We start from the raw sequence: 15979 nt of genomic DNA, 5'->3' as shown, positions 1-15979 counted from the left end.
AGGAAGATGGAGGAAGTAGACTCTTTGGGTGACCAACCTTGGCTTCGTGGTCCACTCCACATCTCTAGCCTGCTGAACTCAACAGGAGAATAGATGCATACAACACATTGCAAAAACTCAATCTTACTAGTTTTGGTACTGTGCAGATTATTTCACTTATAACTAGTACTTTTTCATCAAGAATACAGAATTATTGACTTAAAACAAACTTCTATTTCTTGCTGAAAAGTTATTTGTAAGTTAGTTTGGTCTCATTTCAAGTATTCTAAAACATTTGCACTAGAATCTAGACAAAAATACTTGGTAAGATTTTATTCCCCCCCCCAGTATAAGCTTATCCTGTCGTTTTCCATTCATCCCTCGTTGATGCCAGCGTCTGTCAAAACCTCATCTAGCGTTAAACCATCGACTTTCTTGAATTTAGCAGGGACCCAATTACCAAAGCGGGCCATTTTCACCACTCCCCATCAGCAGGTGTTGTTCTTGTGAGAAATGCAAAGCAAACAAGGCCATGACTCAAACATGAGCAACTGTCGGCTCCGCCAGATCTGCCTCCCTCGTGGCCGGGAGACATTGATGTCGCGGGGAGCGTCTCGGCTGGTACTTTGCACTGTCACGCTAGGGTCCCACCTAATACCCCAAGTGTAAATTGGAGCCTCGGCTCAGCGGGCTCCCCTGACAGCACTTCCCACTGATCAGATGTGGGGGATAGTTTTTGAAAGCTCTGTGTAGTGTAATTGGTGTAAAAGAAGTGTTCCTCTGACATGTGCTTAGTCCACTCCTGCATGCTCCGAAGTGACATCCAGCTATCAAGCCATTATCTAGTGGCTTTTTACACATGTCCTGCAAGGAAGACGAGGGGCGGGGACCGTGTGTGGGGGGCAGTGGGGCGCGCAGCTAGTCTCACGGAGACTGAATTTATCTTTCAATCTGATTGACAGGCTTTTTAGTCGACTTAATCTTTGTTCTTCAACCGGCCGCCCCTATGAGCAGCCACACACACCACTAATCTGGAGGCTTATTTGTTAGCATGGGAGAAGAGGGGATCTATCTTAAAGAAGCAGATTGTGAATAGTGTGGACTGTGAATAATTGCTTTTTTCTTCCCGGGCTTATGGAACAAATTGAATTTCCGGTGCACAGGATGAGAGTCACCGTTTAAGCAGATTTTTTATTTATTTTTTTTGGCAGGACCAGAGCTGGCGACGTGCCTGATTTGTGTTGGGGCCTGCAGTGGGAGGCACGCTGTTCCTTTTCTCCTCAGTTGTATTCATTGATTGTGGAGGGCTCATTATTCCTGACTTTTAACTAGATTCAAGAGACTCTGAAATACAGTACAAAAGAGAGAGAGAGAGAGAAAAAAATCTGACTCCTGGCACTTTTTCCACATTTGTCACATTACAGCCACATACTTAGTTTTTTTTTTATCTCAAGTGCAAAATGTATATATTTTTTGCACAGTTTTGACCTAATTACTGCTCTGAGGAAGTGATTCTTCCAACAAATGAACTTTTTTAAGTCTGTACACTCCAGATAACAATTAAACGATCGCTGATTTAGCTAACGATTATTTCAATAGTTGATTCATCACGATTACTACTAGAAGAGGTTAGTTTAACAGACCTCACCATGAATTGCTGTTGGACAGTGAGGGCCTTGTTTCATCGTGGCGCCATTATTTACTCTCATTGGTCAGTAAAATCAAGTTTTTGTTTGCAAGTTTCAGTTTCACTGAAATGACGCTTGATGCTGATGATGCTGTCTGGATCAAAATGAATTCCTCAGCATGAATAAATGGATCCCGCTGCTTGTTTCTCTCCCTCCTCAAACCGTCTCTCATTCTCAGCTGTTTTCTTTCATCAAGATTCAGACACTTGTCCACAGATGGGCCCGGAGAAGTGGTGCTGAGGATTGCAGATGAGAACTCAGAAACAAGATATCCAATCTGGGACTTGCTTTTTTTATTTATTTATTTTATTTATTTTGGCTGCATTTTACACACACACACAGATTATGGTGCTTTTATGCAACAACAAAAAAAGCTGGTGTTCCTGGTAGCTGGAACAGTGTGAAGTCTTTTGGCTTAATGCGTAGCGTTTAAAAGCATGTCAGGATTTCCTGTTTTAGAGAAGCCTGTCAGCAAGAAAAGAAAAATAAAAGAGGAGCTATTTCAGTTTGTCATCTTGTTTCATTTTTAGCTCTAATGACAGCAGGGGCCCCTCTGGCAAAGTGGCCAAGCCACATGTCTGTTCAAAAGAAAACAGCATAATAGCAGTGCTGGTCTGCGGCTTGGTTGTCCATAAAATAGCATTTGAAGTGCATCTTTTCATTACATTCATTCTGCTTGATGTTGTTGACAGTGCTGCTATTTACATATTGATTTGGTCACATAGCTGCGGCCCCCCCTGGCCTTATGTGTGACGGCCAGGTGTGTCAACACCTTTCAATGTAATCGTAGCAATCTTTTATTGCTGCCATTTTTGTTTCGCTGTACTTTCTCCAAACCTGCAGTTTGACTTATTATACCCTTTCGCAACACTTGCGCCTCTTGAAACTTATTCCGCCTTCTCCCTGTGTAATCTTAAGATCTGGGACTACTGATTAGTCGCACAGTTCATGAAAATGGCATTTTGAACGCTTGGCTTCTCTTTAAGCCGACCCCATGTTGACGAACAGTCAGTGTGCAGTTGCTCAGCATGGAAGTAAATGCTTTGTATACCAATCAGGCTGAGAGAAAGGTAGAGTGGGAGGCTGGGGGAAAGCAGCGTTGTCAACTTGCTTTCACGTTTAATGCATAAACAGCAGACTGGAGGGTTGGAGGCATTATTGCCTTGCAGTTATTACTTTCAGACCTATGTTGTCTTGATCATTTAGCATACTAAGCTTTGTATTTTGATAAGGTTTGAGAAAGTAGATCCTATCAATGAAACTCAAAAGTCATTACCTGCCGATCCACAGAATATAGTTGTCTCTTCAGGTGAGGGCTTTCAAATATTAGGTATTTATTGGTTTATTTATTGTTCACCTTTTTAGTCAGTCACTTATACATTTTTTGGTCTACAAGTTTTGTGTTTTCAACCTCCATTGGTTGGAATTTAGTGCCACGCCTTCTATTTATGTTGGTGTGTATTTATTGTGACTTGCTGTTGAAAGTAAAAGGTCTGATCTCTTCCAAGTCAGTGAATGCACCATACCGAAGCTCCATCAGGTCGGTGTAAGAAACACCTTTTAGTGTAGTTGCCCTTACTGAAACTAACTAAGCTGACTTTTAGGATGTTATTTAAGAGAAAACTGCTGTTCAATGAGCCAGGGAGGGAGTGAATGATGTACAACAAACCTGATGCTATATTATTGTTTATATCCCCTTGGGAACATGGTGGATTTGGAAATATGTCCCTTTTGGAAAGCTGACAGACCAGAATCTACATTCCCTTAGGGAAAGACTAGGAACTTCTGTTTCAGCAAGTCTAGCCTCACTAATCATTGGGGGATGATGCTAAAGTCAAACTAAAAGGTTAAATCTAATAATTGTAACTTTGTTCTTAAAGGGTCAAATCCCATTGTACAGATATTTTCTCACACACCGTGTGATGTTACCTCTGCTCTTTATGCCAGGAAGGCAAAAATAAATTTTTTTGAATGCTCTTCTATCTTCTTGCAGTAACAGATTTGATACCCACATCTGTTGGGCCAAACATTTTTATCCATGTGTTTATGTGACTATTAAACATTTACCTCCAGTACTTTTAAGCCTTTCTGCTGAGTTTGATGTCTCCAGCCTTTTCATTCTGTTAGCATTATATATATATGAATTCCAGGAGCATATTCTCATAATACATGGGCTGTCTGGTAGCCTTATTGCATCGTCAGCATGATTCAAAACAACACTTTTCACACCGCGGCACACATAAATATTACACAGATTACATTCCACATGCGAGAAGCAAAACGGAACCACGTTCTTCTTTAACTGATGATATTGGATCTTTTGATATCTTTAAAATTACATGTTCCCACGTCCATCTAACGAAAAATCTTGTTGCTTCCATGGCTTATTTGTATTCTTTATTACATTCTTTTAGAAGACCAAAACAGTTTGTGGCTCTCGCTATTTTTTCTCTCTCTCTCTACGACTATATTTGAGCCATCGCTCTAACCATATTTGATTTGTAGAACTTAACCTTCCATAAATGCGTAAGGGTGTAAATGTACTGAGCTCCCCTTTATTTAATTATGACTATGTGCTAAGCTGGATAGATGGATAAACTTTATCAGTCAGCTTAGTTCTCCAGGCAGGGTCTTCTTGCTAAATCTAATTTTCAAATGCGCCAGGAAAAGCACTTATTAAACTCGGATTGACTTCTAGATTATTTCTTTAGGAAATAATGTAGAAGGATTCGATCCATCCGATCCCCAGGAAACCCGCTGAAAGTCTCAGAGCTCCGTATTGATCAAAAGTTACTCCTTTATTGATCTTTGCGCGGCGGTGACTATGATAACATTTCGATTTATTATTTAATTCCATATATTTTCATTTGACCTTTTTTTTTTTCCACTCGAGTTCCACCACTTAAATTTTTTTTAGCATCTCACTGAAGACACTGAAGTCTAAAGCTACAGGTTCAGTAGGATTTTTTTTTTTTTTTTTCTTTTTGAAAAAAAAAGGTACTTGCTTTGGTACTGTTACTGTAATGAAAGAACAGTTGTATGTAAAGAAAATAAATTGAAATGAGGCAAAAAAAAAAGAACAACAATAAATTATATTTACGCATTCAAAGAAGTGGGTAGATGTATAAACTTATTTTTAAATCCAATGTCTTCCAGCAGTAGCATCATCCAGTCAATTGTCATCATGTTAACTTGGTTATATTTTATCTTGATTACTAGTTTCTAGAGCTGTTTCCTCCAGGACATGTCTGGCTCTATTGAATATACACCGTGTTCCAAATTATTATGCAAATTGGATTTAAGTGTCATAAAGATAAAATTCTTTGTTGTGCTATTAAATTTATAGATGGTATTGTGTGTCAGGGCTCTTTGAATCACTATAATTAATTTCAGAGAGCTGGTTGATTAGTTTGTCTGCTGAGCTCAATTAAAGGAAATCTACTTAAGAAGGATGTTCCACATTATTAAACAGGCCACAGGTTTCAAGCAATATGGGAAAGAGAAAGAATCTCTCTGCTGACGAAAATCATCAGATAGTGTAGTGCCGTCTGACAAGGTATGAAAACATTAGATATTTAACAAAACCTGAAGCGTTATCGTACTGTGAAGAGATTTGTGGCTGATTCAGAACAAAGATGGGTTTCTACACATAAAGGCAGAATGAGGAAGGTTTCTGTTAGACAAATTCATCGGATTAAGAGAGCAGCTGTGGAAATGTCCTTACAAAGCAGCAAACAGTTATTAGAAGCTGCTGGAGCCTCTGGAACCTCAAGGTGGAGGATCCTCCAGAGGCTTGTGGTGCATGAACCTACTATTGGGCCCCTAACCAGAGATCACAAGCAGAAACGGTCGCAGTGGGCCCAGCCGTACACGAACATTAATTTTCAAACAGACTTGTTCACTGATGACTGCTGTGCAACCCTGGATGGTCCAGATGGACGCAGTAGTGGATTGGTGGTGGACGGCCACCACATCCCAACATGGCTGTGAATTCAGCAAGGAGGTGGTGGAGTCATGCTTTGGGCCAAAGTCATGGGGAGAGAATCATTGGTCGGCCCCTTCAGAGTCCCTGAAGGTGTGAAAATGACTTCAGCAAAGTATACGGACTTTCTGACTGATCACTTTCTTTCATGGTTCAAAAAAAGAGCCGTACCTTCAGTAGCAAAATCATCTTCATGCATGACAATGCACCATCTCATGCTGCCAGGAATACCACTGTGTCATTGGCTGCTATGGGCATAAAAGGGGAGAAACTCATGGTGTGGTCACCATCCTCCTCTGACCTCTGACCTCAACCCTATTGAGAACCTTTGGAGTTTCCTCAAGCAGAAGATCTGAGGGTGGAATGCAGTTCATATCAAAACAAAACATTACAGTAATTATTACTTTAGTTACTAATGCACATCTCCCTGCATAATTTATTATAAAAACCTTTTAATAAAGACTTGTTCAAAATTAATCCAAACCTCTGAATAGCTGTTGAGATAAAAAAAAAAAAAAAATCCTTTATTTGTATTTTATGACCAGGTCCACTGAAAAAGGTACTATTTTCTCCCATGACTTCTTTTTCTTTTTTTTGTCGCAAATTGCCCCCCATCGCAAATCACCTCCGGCCTCGTAGGCTCCGCTGGTTTTTATAGCAACAAACAAACCGGAATCATTTATAATTCATTTATTTGGTTGTGCCTCACGTGGAAAAAGAAAGGAAAACAGGAAGGAGGAGTGGAATCGTGCTCTCCGAGGCAGATATCGAAGGCTTAGTGGTGTCCCTGGTGACAGGAACTGTTGGGTTTCAAGCCCCCTACTGCCTGCGAACCCTTTTCTCTCAGTCAGCGCCGAGGAAGACTCCCCAGCTCTTACACACACAAGTCGTGTCGGTGGAGCCAGAAACGCGTTCATTGATCAAAGTAGACCCTCTACTACATCACAGCCGGCTACTGTCTTCATGCATGATTGTTCACAGCTTGTTTGTTTAACAGAAGCTTTGTGTGCAACACGATAAAACTTAGACAGCATCACAGCAGCGCTTTACACATTTCACAAGAGTAAATCGCTGTCTCTTCTCAAAGCCATAAAGTTGTGAATTTATGAAACGCATTTTATTGGGCAAAGTGAGACAAGTTTACCCTGCTGCAGCAAAGTAGCGGAGTTCAGTTGTGACACTGCTATGCACTTCTCTGAATGTCTTCACACTTTGGCACGTTTCAACACCAAACTAAAACATATTTAACAGGATTATGTGTGATCAACCAATATAAACTAATGCAGCTTTGTGAAGTGGAAGCAAAACAAGCGAGAGCTTTCAACATTTTTACAAGTGAAAATATTAAATGTAAAATTACCTGTTTTGAGATTCGCGTTAATGTTATTTCCGCATCAAAAACACACCTGGAGTATTGCTTTGATTCTTCCATGCATGTTTGGAAAATCGCCCATGGCAACGATTGGGAAGCGCCTAACCTTGCTCTCAAAAAGCGCCACCTATTTCCACAAACCTCGCCCTCGGAGGTTCACTCTCCAGCCGAGCTTCCTAAGAACGGTTACGAGTGGTTTAATGGGAATGCATCGTCGTGATGAATTGCTGAAGGAGCAGGAGCTTCTTAAAGAGACGGAGGGCAATTTCAAGGCATCGAAATGTGAAATCAAATTTCAAGTAAAAATACATGTTTATTAGGAAAAAAAAATTTATTCACTTATATGATATTCATTATTTATTTATTGTAAATGAGTAATTAATGAAAACCCATTAAAAGTACCCTGACCCTAAATACTCCAAGGCCTACTGTGTAAAAAGTCACATTTTGTGCATTTTTATACTCCCTTTTGGGTCTCTACTGCATCTAAAAACAGCCAAAGCACTTTAAAGAGAACCAGCCGGTTTTAAGGGATAAGTTAAACTTTTTGGTGTCTGGAAAATGAGCCATTTCAAAAACCTTCCAATTAAGTCGGATTCAACAGTCACGACACTGTATGTAGGCATGCACTCACAAACGTACACACGTTTATGCACCGATACACAGATTGGTAGGCAATTTGGAGATAAATGCCTTGCCCAAGGACACACCAACATGTGGCAGGAGGAAGCTGGAATCAAACTTACAACCTTCCAATCACAAGACGACAACTCTACCACAGTCACAGAGCCACAGTTGCCCAATGGCCACTGGAAATGACAACCTTTTGCTGCATTCTTGTTGGTTGTGCAGGAGGCTAAACTTCTGCTTTTCAAAAATGTGCGGTGCAAACAGGTGCATCTGTTTGCACCTATTTTCACATGTGAGTGTAAATGTCGAGCTTGGGAGGGAATAGCCAGCAGCTTATTTAGACTTAAAGTGACAGGTGACTGAAATCTCATTATCTAAGAATGATTTTGTGCAATTTAATGAACATGTTTTGTATAGGCCACAAGATTATCCTATTTTTTCAAAGGAGCATAATACCTCACCTTTAAAATTTGTGTTTGTAAGATGACAAAATGTGAAATAATGTAATAAGTAGGGATACTCTTGTAAGGCACTATAGCTCCATATATCACCATCCTGATTTGTTCTCTTCCAGCAGAAGCATCCCACACCCTCTATCTGTGGTCTCAAGACACTTGAGAATAGAGATGTAAAGAAAGATGGGGAGGGGACAATAGTGCAGGGAGTTTAGAGGGCTAAGGTTAAATGGCCCATGTCAGTAGTAGTCTTTAATGCAAGGGATTACTGGCTTTTTGTGTGCTGCGAGCTCACTCAGTCACTGAGCCTGTGTAAGACACACTCGCACACCATTTACCACACACTGACGGCGGCATCCCGATCGAGCCGACAAAAAGGGCCGGGAAGTAAACTGCTGCAATCAGCTTTGCGTGAGGCAGAGAAGAAAGCGAGGGGACGGACAGGGGAGGAGGAAAAGAAAAATGTGGAACATGAAAAGAGAGAAAAGACAAACATGCTGGAAGCAGAGGTTTTTGTTGTTCAAAAGTGTTAAAATGGGGCTGACAATGAGGTGAGGAGAGGCTCTGTTACACACTGAGTATAGCTTCAGGTTAGGACTTGCATTACAGAGGAAAGAAAAAAGGTGTTCTCTCTGTCATACTGAAGCGTGATGGAAATGGAAAGGAATGCTGCAGAAAGGCAACCAAGGGAAGGCTGGAAAATTACGTTCCCGTTCTCATGTTTGCGCGATGGGTCGAAATGTTGCTGATTGGAGCTTTTTAGGCGGGGCTATTTAAAACGGCGTCTCACAGCGATCTTTTATCTCTGAGCTGTGTTAAATTCATCCAAGCAAAGAAACGATTTGATACTGAAGCACAAAACAGACACCAGCAGAACATATTCAGTACCTAATGATTGAGTAAGACTTATTTATGTTTTTTTGTGATTGTCCAAGAAGGTATTACAAAAACCTGAGAAGGTTTGTGAGTGTGTGTTTTATGTATAGCTGCTATTTAGATTTACTAGAATGACCAATTGGAGGTTTTCCGGTTAAAATCTTATCCTACCATGCTGCACGTGTGAGTGTTTGAAAGGTATTCAAGTCAAAGATACTTTTTGAATCACAGGGGGAAATTAAATGTTTTCTTCAGAGTTTTGTAGATGCTTACGGTGGTGTGCAGGAAGAATTTCCTGTAGCAGTCTGTGTTACAACATATCTTGAAAAGTGTGTGGCTGAAGACTGTTTTATAACAGTCTCATGAAGGGGCTTGTCAGGGTTGTTCATCATTTCCTTTGTTTTTATGAAGAACTCTTCAGGAATTAAGTTTATAAATGTGTGTATCCAGTCCCGTCTGCTCGCTTTTGGGTTTAAAAGGAGAACAAATTTTTCTTCCTACTTGATAATAGTCAATGTTTTAGATGTGTCTAGTCTAAAATTGAAGTAAATCATGCATATATGGGGTACAACACACCAATATAAAAACTTAGGTTTTCTCTTTTGTTCTTGTTTGTATCTTCTTAACTACTGAATAATGACCTAATTTGGTTGGTGTGGGCTGTATACAGAAAGACTGGCTTTATTTGCTTAGAGTTAAATACTAACATTAAAAATAATTTCACAGATGTTCATCCAGTTTGAGCTAATTTGAGCTAATCCAACAGTCAGATTAAATCCCAATGTTTATTTCTGATTTAATAATAGCAGAAGAGCAAAAATGGATGGAGTGTATGATTTAATTAATTTGGCGTTAAATTTCTGAAAAACAGAAGGCAGGACTGAGTATATTTATTTTAGTTCTTCATTGATGTTAATTAGAGCTGCACCAATCAATCAGCCAGAGATGGGAATTGACCAATTCTCTGCTGATCAGCTGCTATTTCTGATTGGCAACTGCAAACATCTGAACACAGTATGGTATGATGCCCTGTTTTGAGTTTATTAAAATTCAAGTAGAAACATGCAGTTTTTGTTGAATTAACAACTATAATCTTTCTGTAAAAACCTGCAGCACATTTAAGAAAAATGTTTTTTTTAGTGTTAAAAGTCCTTAAAGAAGAGCAGAAATGAGTATAAGCCAGTAGAGGACTGCTTGTTGGATCTCTTCTGTTAATTCCATAAACAAGCTAGTAAACTGCAGTTCTGCTTGCAGCACCAATAATTTATGCAACTAAAGCCTCGTATAGACTTTTCGTGTGCACTCAGGAAGCAATAAAAGCATCTGTGTGCCTCTTCATTTGATTTATTCATGACTAGTACATATACAGTAGCTTACGATCTGGGGTCAGCAGTGCTTCCAACTCACAGAACCGTTTTGGCTTTTTGGAGTCTCGAAACCAGCGATATTTCTGAGAAAAAGCTGACAGAATTCTTATTAGATTTTTAAGAAATAACCAACATTTTATTTCTGTTAAGTTTCAATCAACGGAAAAAGTCAAATATTTAGAGTTTTTCTTTCTTGACCTGGAAAAATAAAAAGGAAAAATATAAAATAAAAAAAAGGTCAAATGACACCCTAAAAATGCAGCTTTTCAATGTTGCTTTCATTCTGTAGGGGAAATACTATGGAAACGAACGACAAAAAAACTATTTACACTATCATTTATTATCTTAACATAAATTGCCAATGCTTTGTTCTTCGTCTTTTTCTGCTATTTTCAGCTTTATAACCAAAGGTTCAATACTTCAACCACAGATAATCAAATCAGTAATTCAGATTTCACTGAATTACTGATTTGACATCACCTGTAATGTGATGTCATTACAGGTGACGTCACCTGCAATGACAGGTCAATACAGGTGACATCACCTGTGTCTACCTGTCATGACAGGTGACATCACCTGTCATGTATTGACCTGTTATGACAGGTGATGTCACCTGTCATGACATCACCTGTCATGACATCAGACCCATTATAACAGGTAACAATGTTCTTGTTACTGACTTTACAAAATACTTACGAATGTGCAGTTGCTTTATTGAAAACAATCAGTACACCCAGAAAAAAAAGCTCCAGGACAAAATCTGTTTCCTCCTTAAATTGACTCAGACATAATAATGTTGCATTTATAATGTCGCAGCTGTTCTATTTTTAAGCGGCGCTTTGCTTCTGCTGGCTATTGTTGAGACTTCGTTGGTAGCAGCTGTAAGATTCAGTCGGTTTGAAATTCGGCCGGTCCGATTGGAACAGTTTGTGCTTGGGAACAAAAGAAAAAAAAGAGAAAGCAAAGAATTGTTTGATTTGTCCAAATTTTCATCTAAAATGGCAGTGAAGTTTCTCTTGGTGCTTGTTCATATGTTGGCTTTAATCAAGGCACTCTTATTTAACCGCAAATCATTGTTAGATGAAGTTCAGTGATTAATACACTGCTAGCCCCTTTCATTCTTTTGCCTCTGTAATTCCTCCCCCCACATCTCCCTCCTCCCTGTTCACTGTAATTACCTCTCACATGTTCATTGATGAAAGGCTCTGACAAACACGCATGTCTTATTAATCACAATATCGCCTTGATTTTTGTTTTAGAGACGTGGACACTGTCTACCTCGGGTGCAAAAGACACACGCGCGCACACACATATGCACAAGCTTATTGCTGTGGAGGTTTCCCTGTTTGCCTGGTGTCAGGGGTGATAACATTAATTATTGTGCCTTTGCAGTCGCAGCCCTTTGCATTCTGATGAGCCCTGCGTTTGACTAAACCCGCACAGAGTAGCTGACTTTGACTCGGGTAAAATGTGAAGAACAGGTCAATTAGAAGAGCCTTCGACTGCTCCGAATGTTTTAATTAAAGTAGCAGTGAAATGTAAACTTAGTTCTAATTATGATTAGCTTTAATTAGCTGTCACTCTGATCCTAATTGCCTTTGAATACTTCTGACTTCTAAATGCCGCATCTCCAAGCGCCACTCGCCGTGCTGGGCTTCGCTTTACGTGCCAGGTCATACAGACGCGTACGACTGTCTGCCTGTGTCTGTGTCATTACCGTCTCTCTCTGTAAACACGGTAATAATTCAGGATATGCGTTTGAGTTAGTTTTTTTTTTCTCTCCATGATATTTAAAACATTGTGCTCTTTGTGACATCTCTGTTTACATGTTTTCCTGCAGGTTCTGCTGAGTTTGGTGGTAAAGAAGAGTGAGGGCTACAGCGTGGAGCAGCTGGAGAGACTCTACTCCCTCCTTAGCCAGTGTATCTATCGGCACCGCAGAGAATACGACAAGACCCGGCTGCTGCAGGTTAGAACCCCCCTGCCACCCGGAATCCCATCTCACTGGTCCCGTGTTCAGATATTGGTGCCAACATGCTAAATGCGCAGTGCTAGCTACATTTATCGACTCCCAATTTGAAGGCTTGTACCTGCACCGATTCGCTTTTTCGCTTCCGATACCGATGCAGATATGAGGTTTAGTATCGGCTGATACCGATCCGTTACAGAAAATTGGATCGGATCAGCACACTTAAATACTTCACTAGCTTGGTCAAACATGTAAAAACAACACAACAGTGTAATTAGGAGTGAAATGGCCAATTTGAAATAAATAATAAAGACGCCAAAACTGATAAAACAACAGGTTGACTATCTTGGTCAAAAATGTAAAAACATAATGCAACAAACCTTCTTTCAAATGGTTCAGAAAGTGCAATTAAGAGTACTAAATATAATGTAAAATAAATAATAGCGCATGACGTCGCTCAAAGCATAGAATTAGACTGAATAGATCTGCTCTAATGGATACCCTTTCTCAACTTCTTTCCAATATCAGAACCAATACAGACATCAATATCAGATCTGCGCATCTCTAGTGAAACGCCCCAAAATAAATTACTTTGTTACGAGAAGATAATATAACACAGAAAACAATCCAAAAATCAAATCTGTAACTTGGTAACATTTACTTGGTGGTAAAGAAATTCTATACTAACACATAATTGCTTAAAAAAAAAAAAAAATCAGACTTTTGCAAATAGGACACTTGTGTCTAGTTGACTGAGACTTTAAAGAAAGTAGATTAGGTGTCTGGGAAGCCATTTCTTTGTCTACTTGTCTTACTTTATTTGGTTAAAAGACACAATGGCGTTACATTTCCAGCTTTGGGGCAAAATCCGTTAGATCTTTATTTACATTTTAGTTTAAACTGACACTTCAAAGAGTTGATAAGGTTACCAGAAAGACATAGCATCACGGATCCTTCCCTCATAGTAACCAGCAGACAAGATGTGCTTTTTCACAAAAGCATATTTTTTATTTTTTATTTTACTACAAACCATCTTCGAGTACTTTGTGCTGAAAAGCTCAATTTTGTCTCATCTGACCAAAGCCGTTCCAGATAAAAATCTCAGTAGGGTTTACGTTTATGATGTTAAGAGAGGAAAACCTTTTGTTTTTCTTTTCCTGGTATCACTCTTTAGCAATCTTTTTTTTTCATATATGTGTGGTGTCTAAAGGTTTGAATAGAGTCTTGATAGTTCAATAATAGCAGCCACTGCAGTTCTCCAGCTGTAAGCTTTTGTTTATCTGTTCTTCACATTTTTAACCATTGGTTTCTGCGCAGCATAAACATGTGACTTCGTTCTGCCTGGCGGTTAAATCCCTAAGAGAAGTGAGCCTCTGTGTCACATCCTAGTCATACTGTAGGGAAAAATTTAACTCATAGATTACCCATTAGTCATTCCATGAAACTCTTGACTTGACTTAGAGGAATGCGTAAATTAAAAATTGTTTCAGTTATATTTAAAAAGTCTTTCCATTCCTCTTTACCAGGGTGCCAACAAATGATGCTCTGTACGTTTCACATATTAGCATCAATATGTGAATTAGTTAAGATTTTTACACATTGCTTGTATTGCATGTGTTGCACACTCAGTTTAACAGGCATGCCGATAAATGTAAGGCACATGTATTTAATTTGATATTTTCTGTACCACGGGAAGTGGGTTACAGAAAATACAAATAGCATGATGTCTTTAAGCTCCCATTAATTAATTACTACGAGACATTAGTGAAGGACGTTGTGACCTCATAAAATACTTTGTTTGGAGGCTCTGCATCATTTGCTTGTTGCCATTTTTGTATTTCGAAGCCATAAGTGATCATTTTTAGGCAAGATGAAGAGTGATGCTTGAAAACTGATTAGACAAAGGTACTCATCTCTGAGGGCTGCCAGCACACTCATCACAAGACGTTAATTCTGCTAATGATACTATAATGACTTGTTTAAGAAAAAAAAGGCTGTTTTACTACAGTTTTTTAAAATGAGATTCTATTAGAGAACAAGATATTTTGTAGACACTGACTTGCCGTCACACTGCTTTTTTTTATGCTGTAATATGTTTTACCGCTCACTGCAGATTCTTTGATCAGTTATGGTTTTTCCTGTGTAACCTGCAGTGAGACGGCCTCTTCTTTTTGATCAGCGAGTTTAAAGTTAGAAAAATATAGAGAACATTTGAGTGGATACAAAAGTAGATTATAAAAATGAACGTCTCTATGTGTTCTGAAAATTTTTCCAATAAGTTTCGATCAGGAGTCTGCAACCTGTGACACGTTGGTGCTTCCACAATGGTTGTTTTCTTACTTATATAATTGAATTCCACATCAGAATAAAAGTAAATGTACGAGTAATGTATTTTTTTTAGAAATATTTGGTTTTATTTTCACATAATTTTCCATAAATATCAACGTCATGTAGGAGGGAATGTATCCATCCCATTTTTCTTTAATAACCTAGAAATGGAAACCAAATGGTGGCTCTTCAGAAATGACAACAAAGTACGTGCAGTAGATATTTGAAATAAGCATAAGTTGTCTTTTTTGTAACATTTGCAGCTCTAGGTGAGTTTTATTTATTGTTTGGAATGTCTGTCCAACCTCTATCAATCCACATCTTTGTTCTATCCATCATAAGTCTGTTCATTTTTATTTTACTTTTGTTTTAATTTTTTTTTTTTTTTTTTTAGTTTTCTGTTTATACCACTGCTGAAAGTGTAAATAAGCAACTTTGACGTCATCTCTTCTTCATCCATCCAATCTAGTTTAAAAAAGTCTGCTATAAATCACAGATCTGCAAAAAAGAGATCCTCCAAATTAAGTTCTGCTATTGAACGTTGACACAAAAAAACCCTGTAATAACATTTACGGCTCTCCAACATTTTTAAAAATTTTTTTATTGAGTTACCTATGTGTATTTTGTAGCTGCTTTTGCCTTCGCACAAAAGCCGCGGTACACAAAAGATGTCCGGAAAGACGCGTCCCTGTTGTAGGAGTTTAGATCCAGACACACGGCGCACAGCGAGATAAGCTGACACACACACACACAAAAATAAAAACAATACACTAAGTATCCGAGATCATGACAGAACCAGGATATGAATCCTCTGTGGAAGTGGGAACTGAGCAATGATGGCATCAGTACAGTTTATATCGGGCTGAGATGGAGGTGTTTTCTGTATCAGTAGCTTTCTTGGCACCAGAAGAAGTCCTAACGAGGACAGCGGAAACTATAAATGAGGGCATGTAAAAGGTAGCGATCTGCGATGGCGATGCAGACGTGTGGCGGCGAGACGGGATCCGAAATCCAAAATGATTCATTACAGATCCCCGGAGAGCATGCCACACAAGACTCCGCCAGTTTGGCATGCCACATTTTTAAAAAACGTCTTTCTTTGTTTCCAAATTTTGACTTGAGCTGAAGATGATTTGATCAGAATATAAAATCTAGTCGGGCGGAACCCCTCCCTGCTACAGGAAGTCACCCCCACCTCCTCGATAAAAGCTGAACAGATCTCTAATGCTGATGACCTTTTCTTTTTATTTACCGCTAATTTCTTTTGACAGTCTTCTTTACAGAAGTGACTGTTGTATAGCTTCCCAGAATCCCATCTGGTCATCTGCTGGTG

The 15979-nt window shown here is 39.1% G+C and overlaps 1 protein-coding gene across 1 annotated transcript in view; it reads left to right on the top strand.

Moving 5' to 3' along the window:
* Positions 1–15979, top strand: part of atad2b (ATPase family, AAA domain containing 2B) — an 86848-nt gene that overhangs the window by 60258 nt on the left and 10611 nt on the right. The window contains exon 27 of the mRNA XM_014468483.2: positions 12190–12318. Coding sequence (XP_014323969.1) covers positions 12190–12318 — 129 coding nt within the window. The remainder of the gene's footprint in view (positions 1–12189; positions 12319–15979) is intronic.

Source organism: Xiphophorus maculatus, chromosome 15, assembly GCF_002775205.1.
Source record: "Xiphophorus maculatus strain JP 163 A chromosome 15, X_maculatus-5.0-male, whole genome shotgun sequence".
Taxonomy (NCBI): domain Eukaryota; kingdom Metazoa; phylum Chordata; class Actinopteri; order Cyprinodontiformes; family Poeciliidae; genus Xiphophorus; species Xiphophorus maculatus.
Note: the sequence above shows the minus strand (reverse complement) of the source record. Positions and strands in the feature narration are given on the sequence as shown.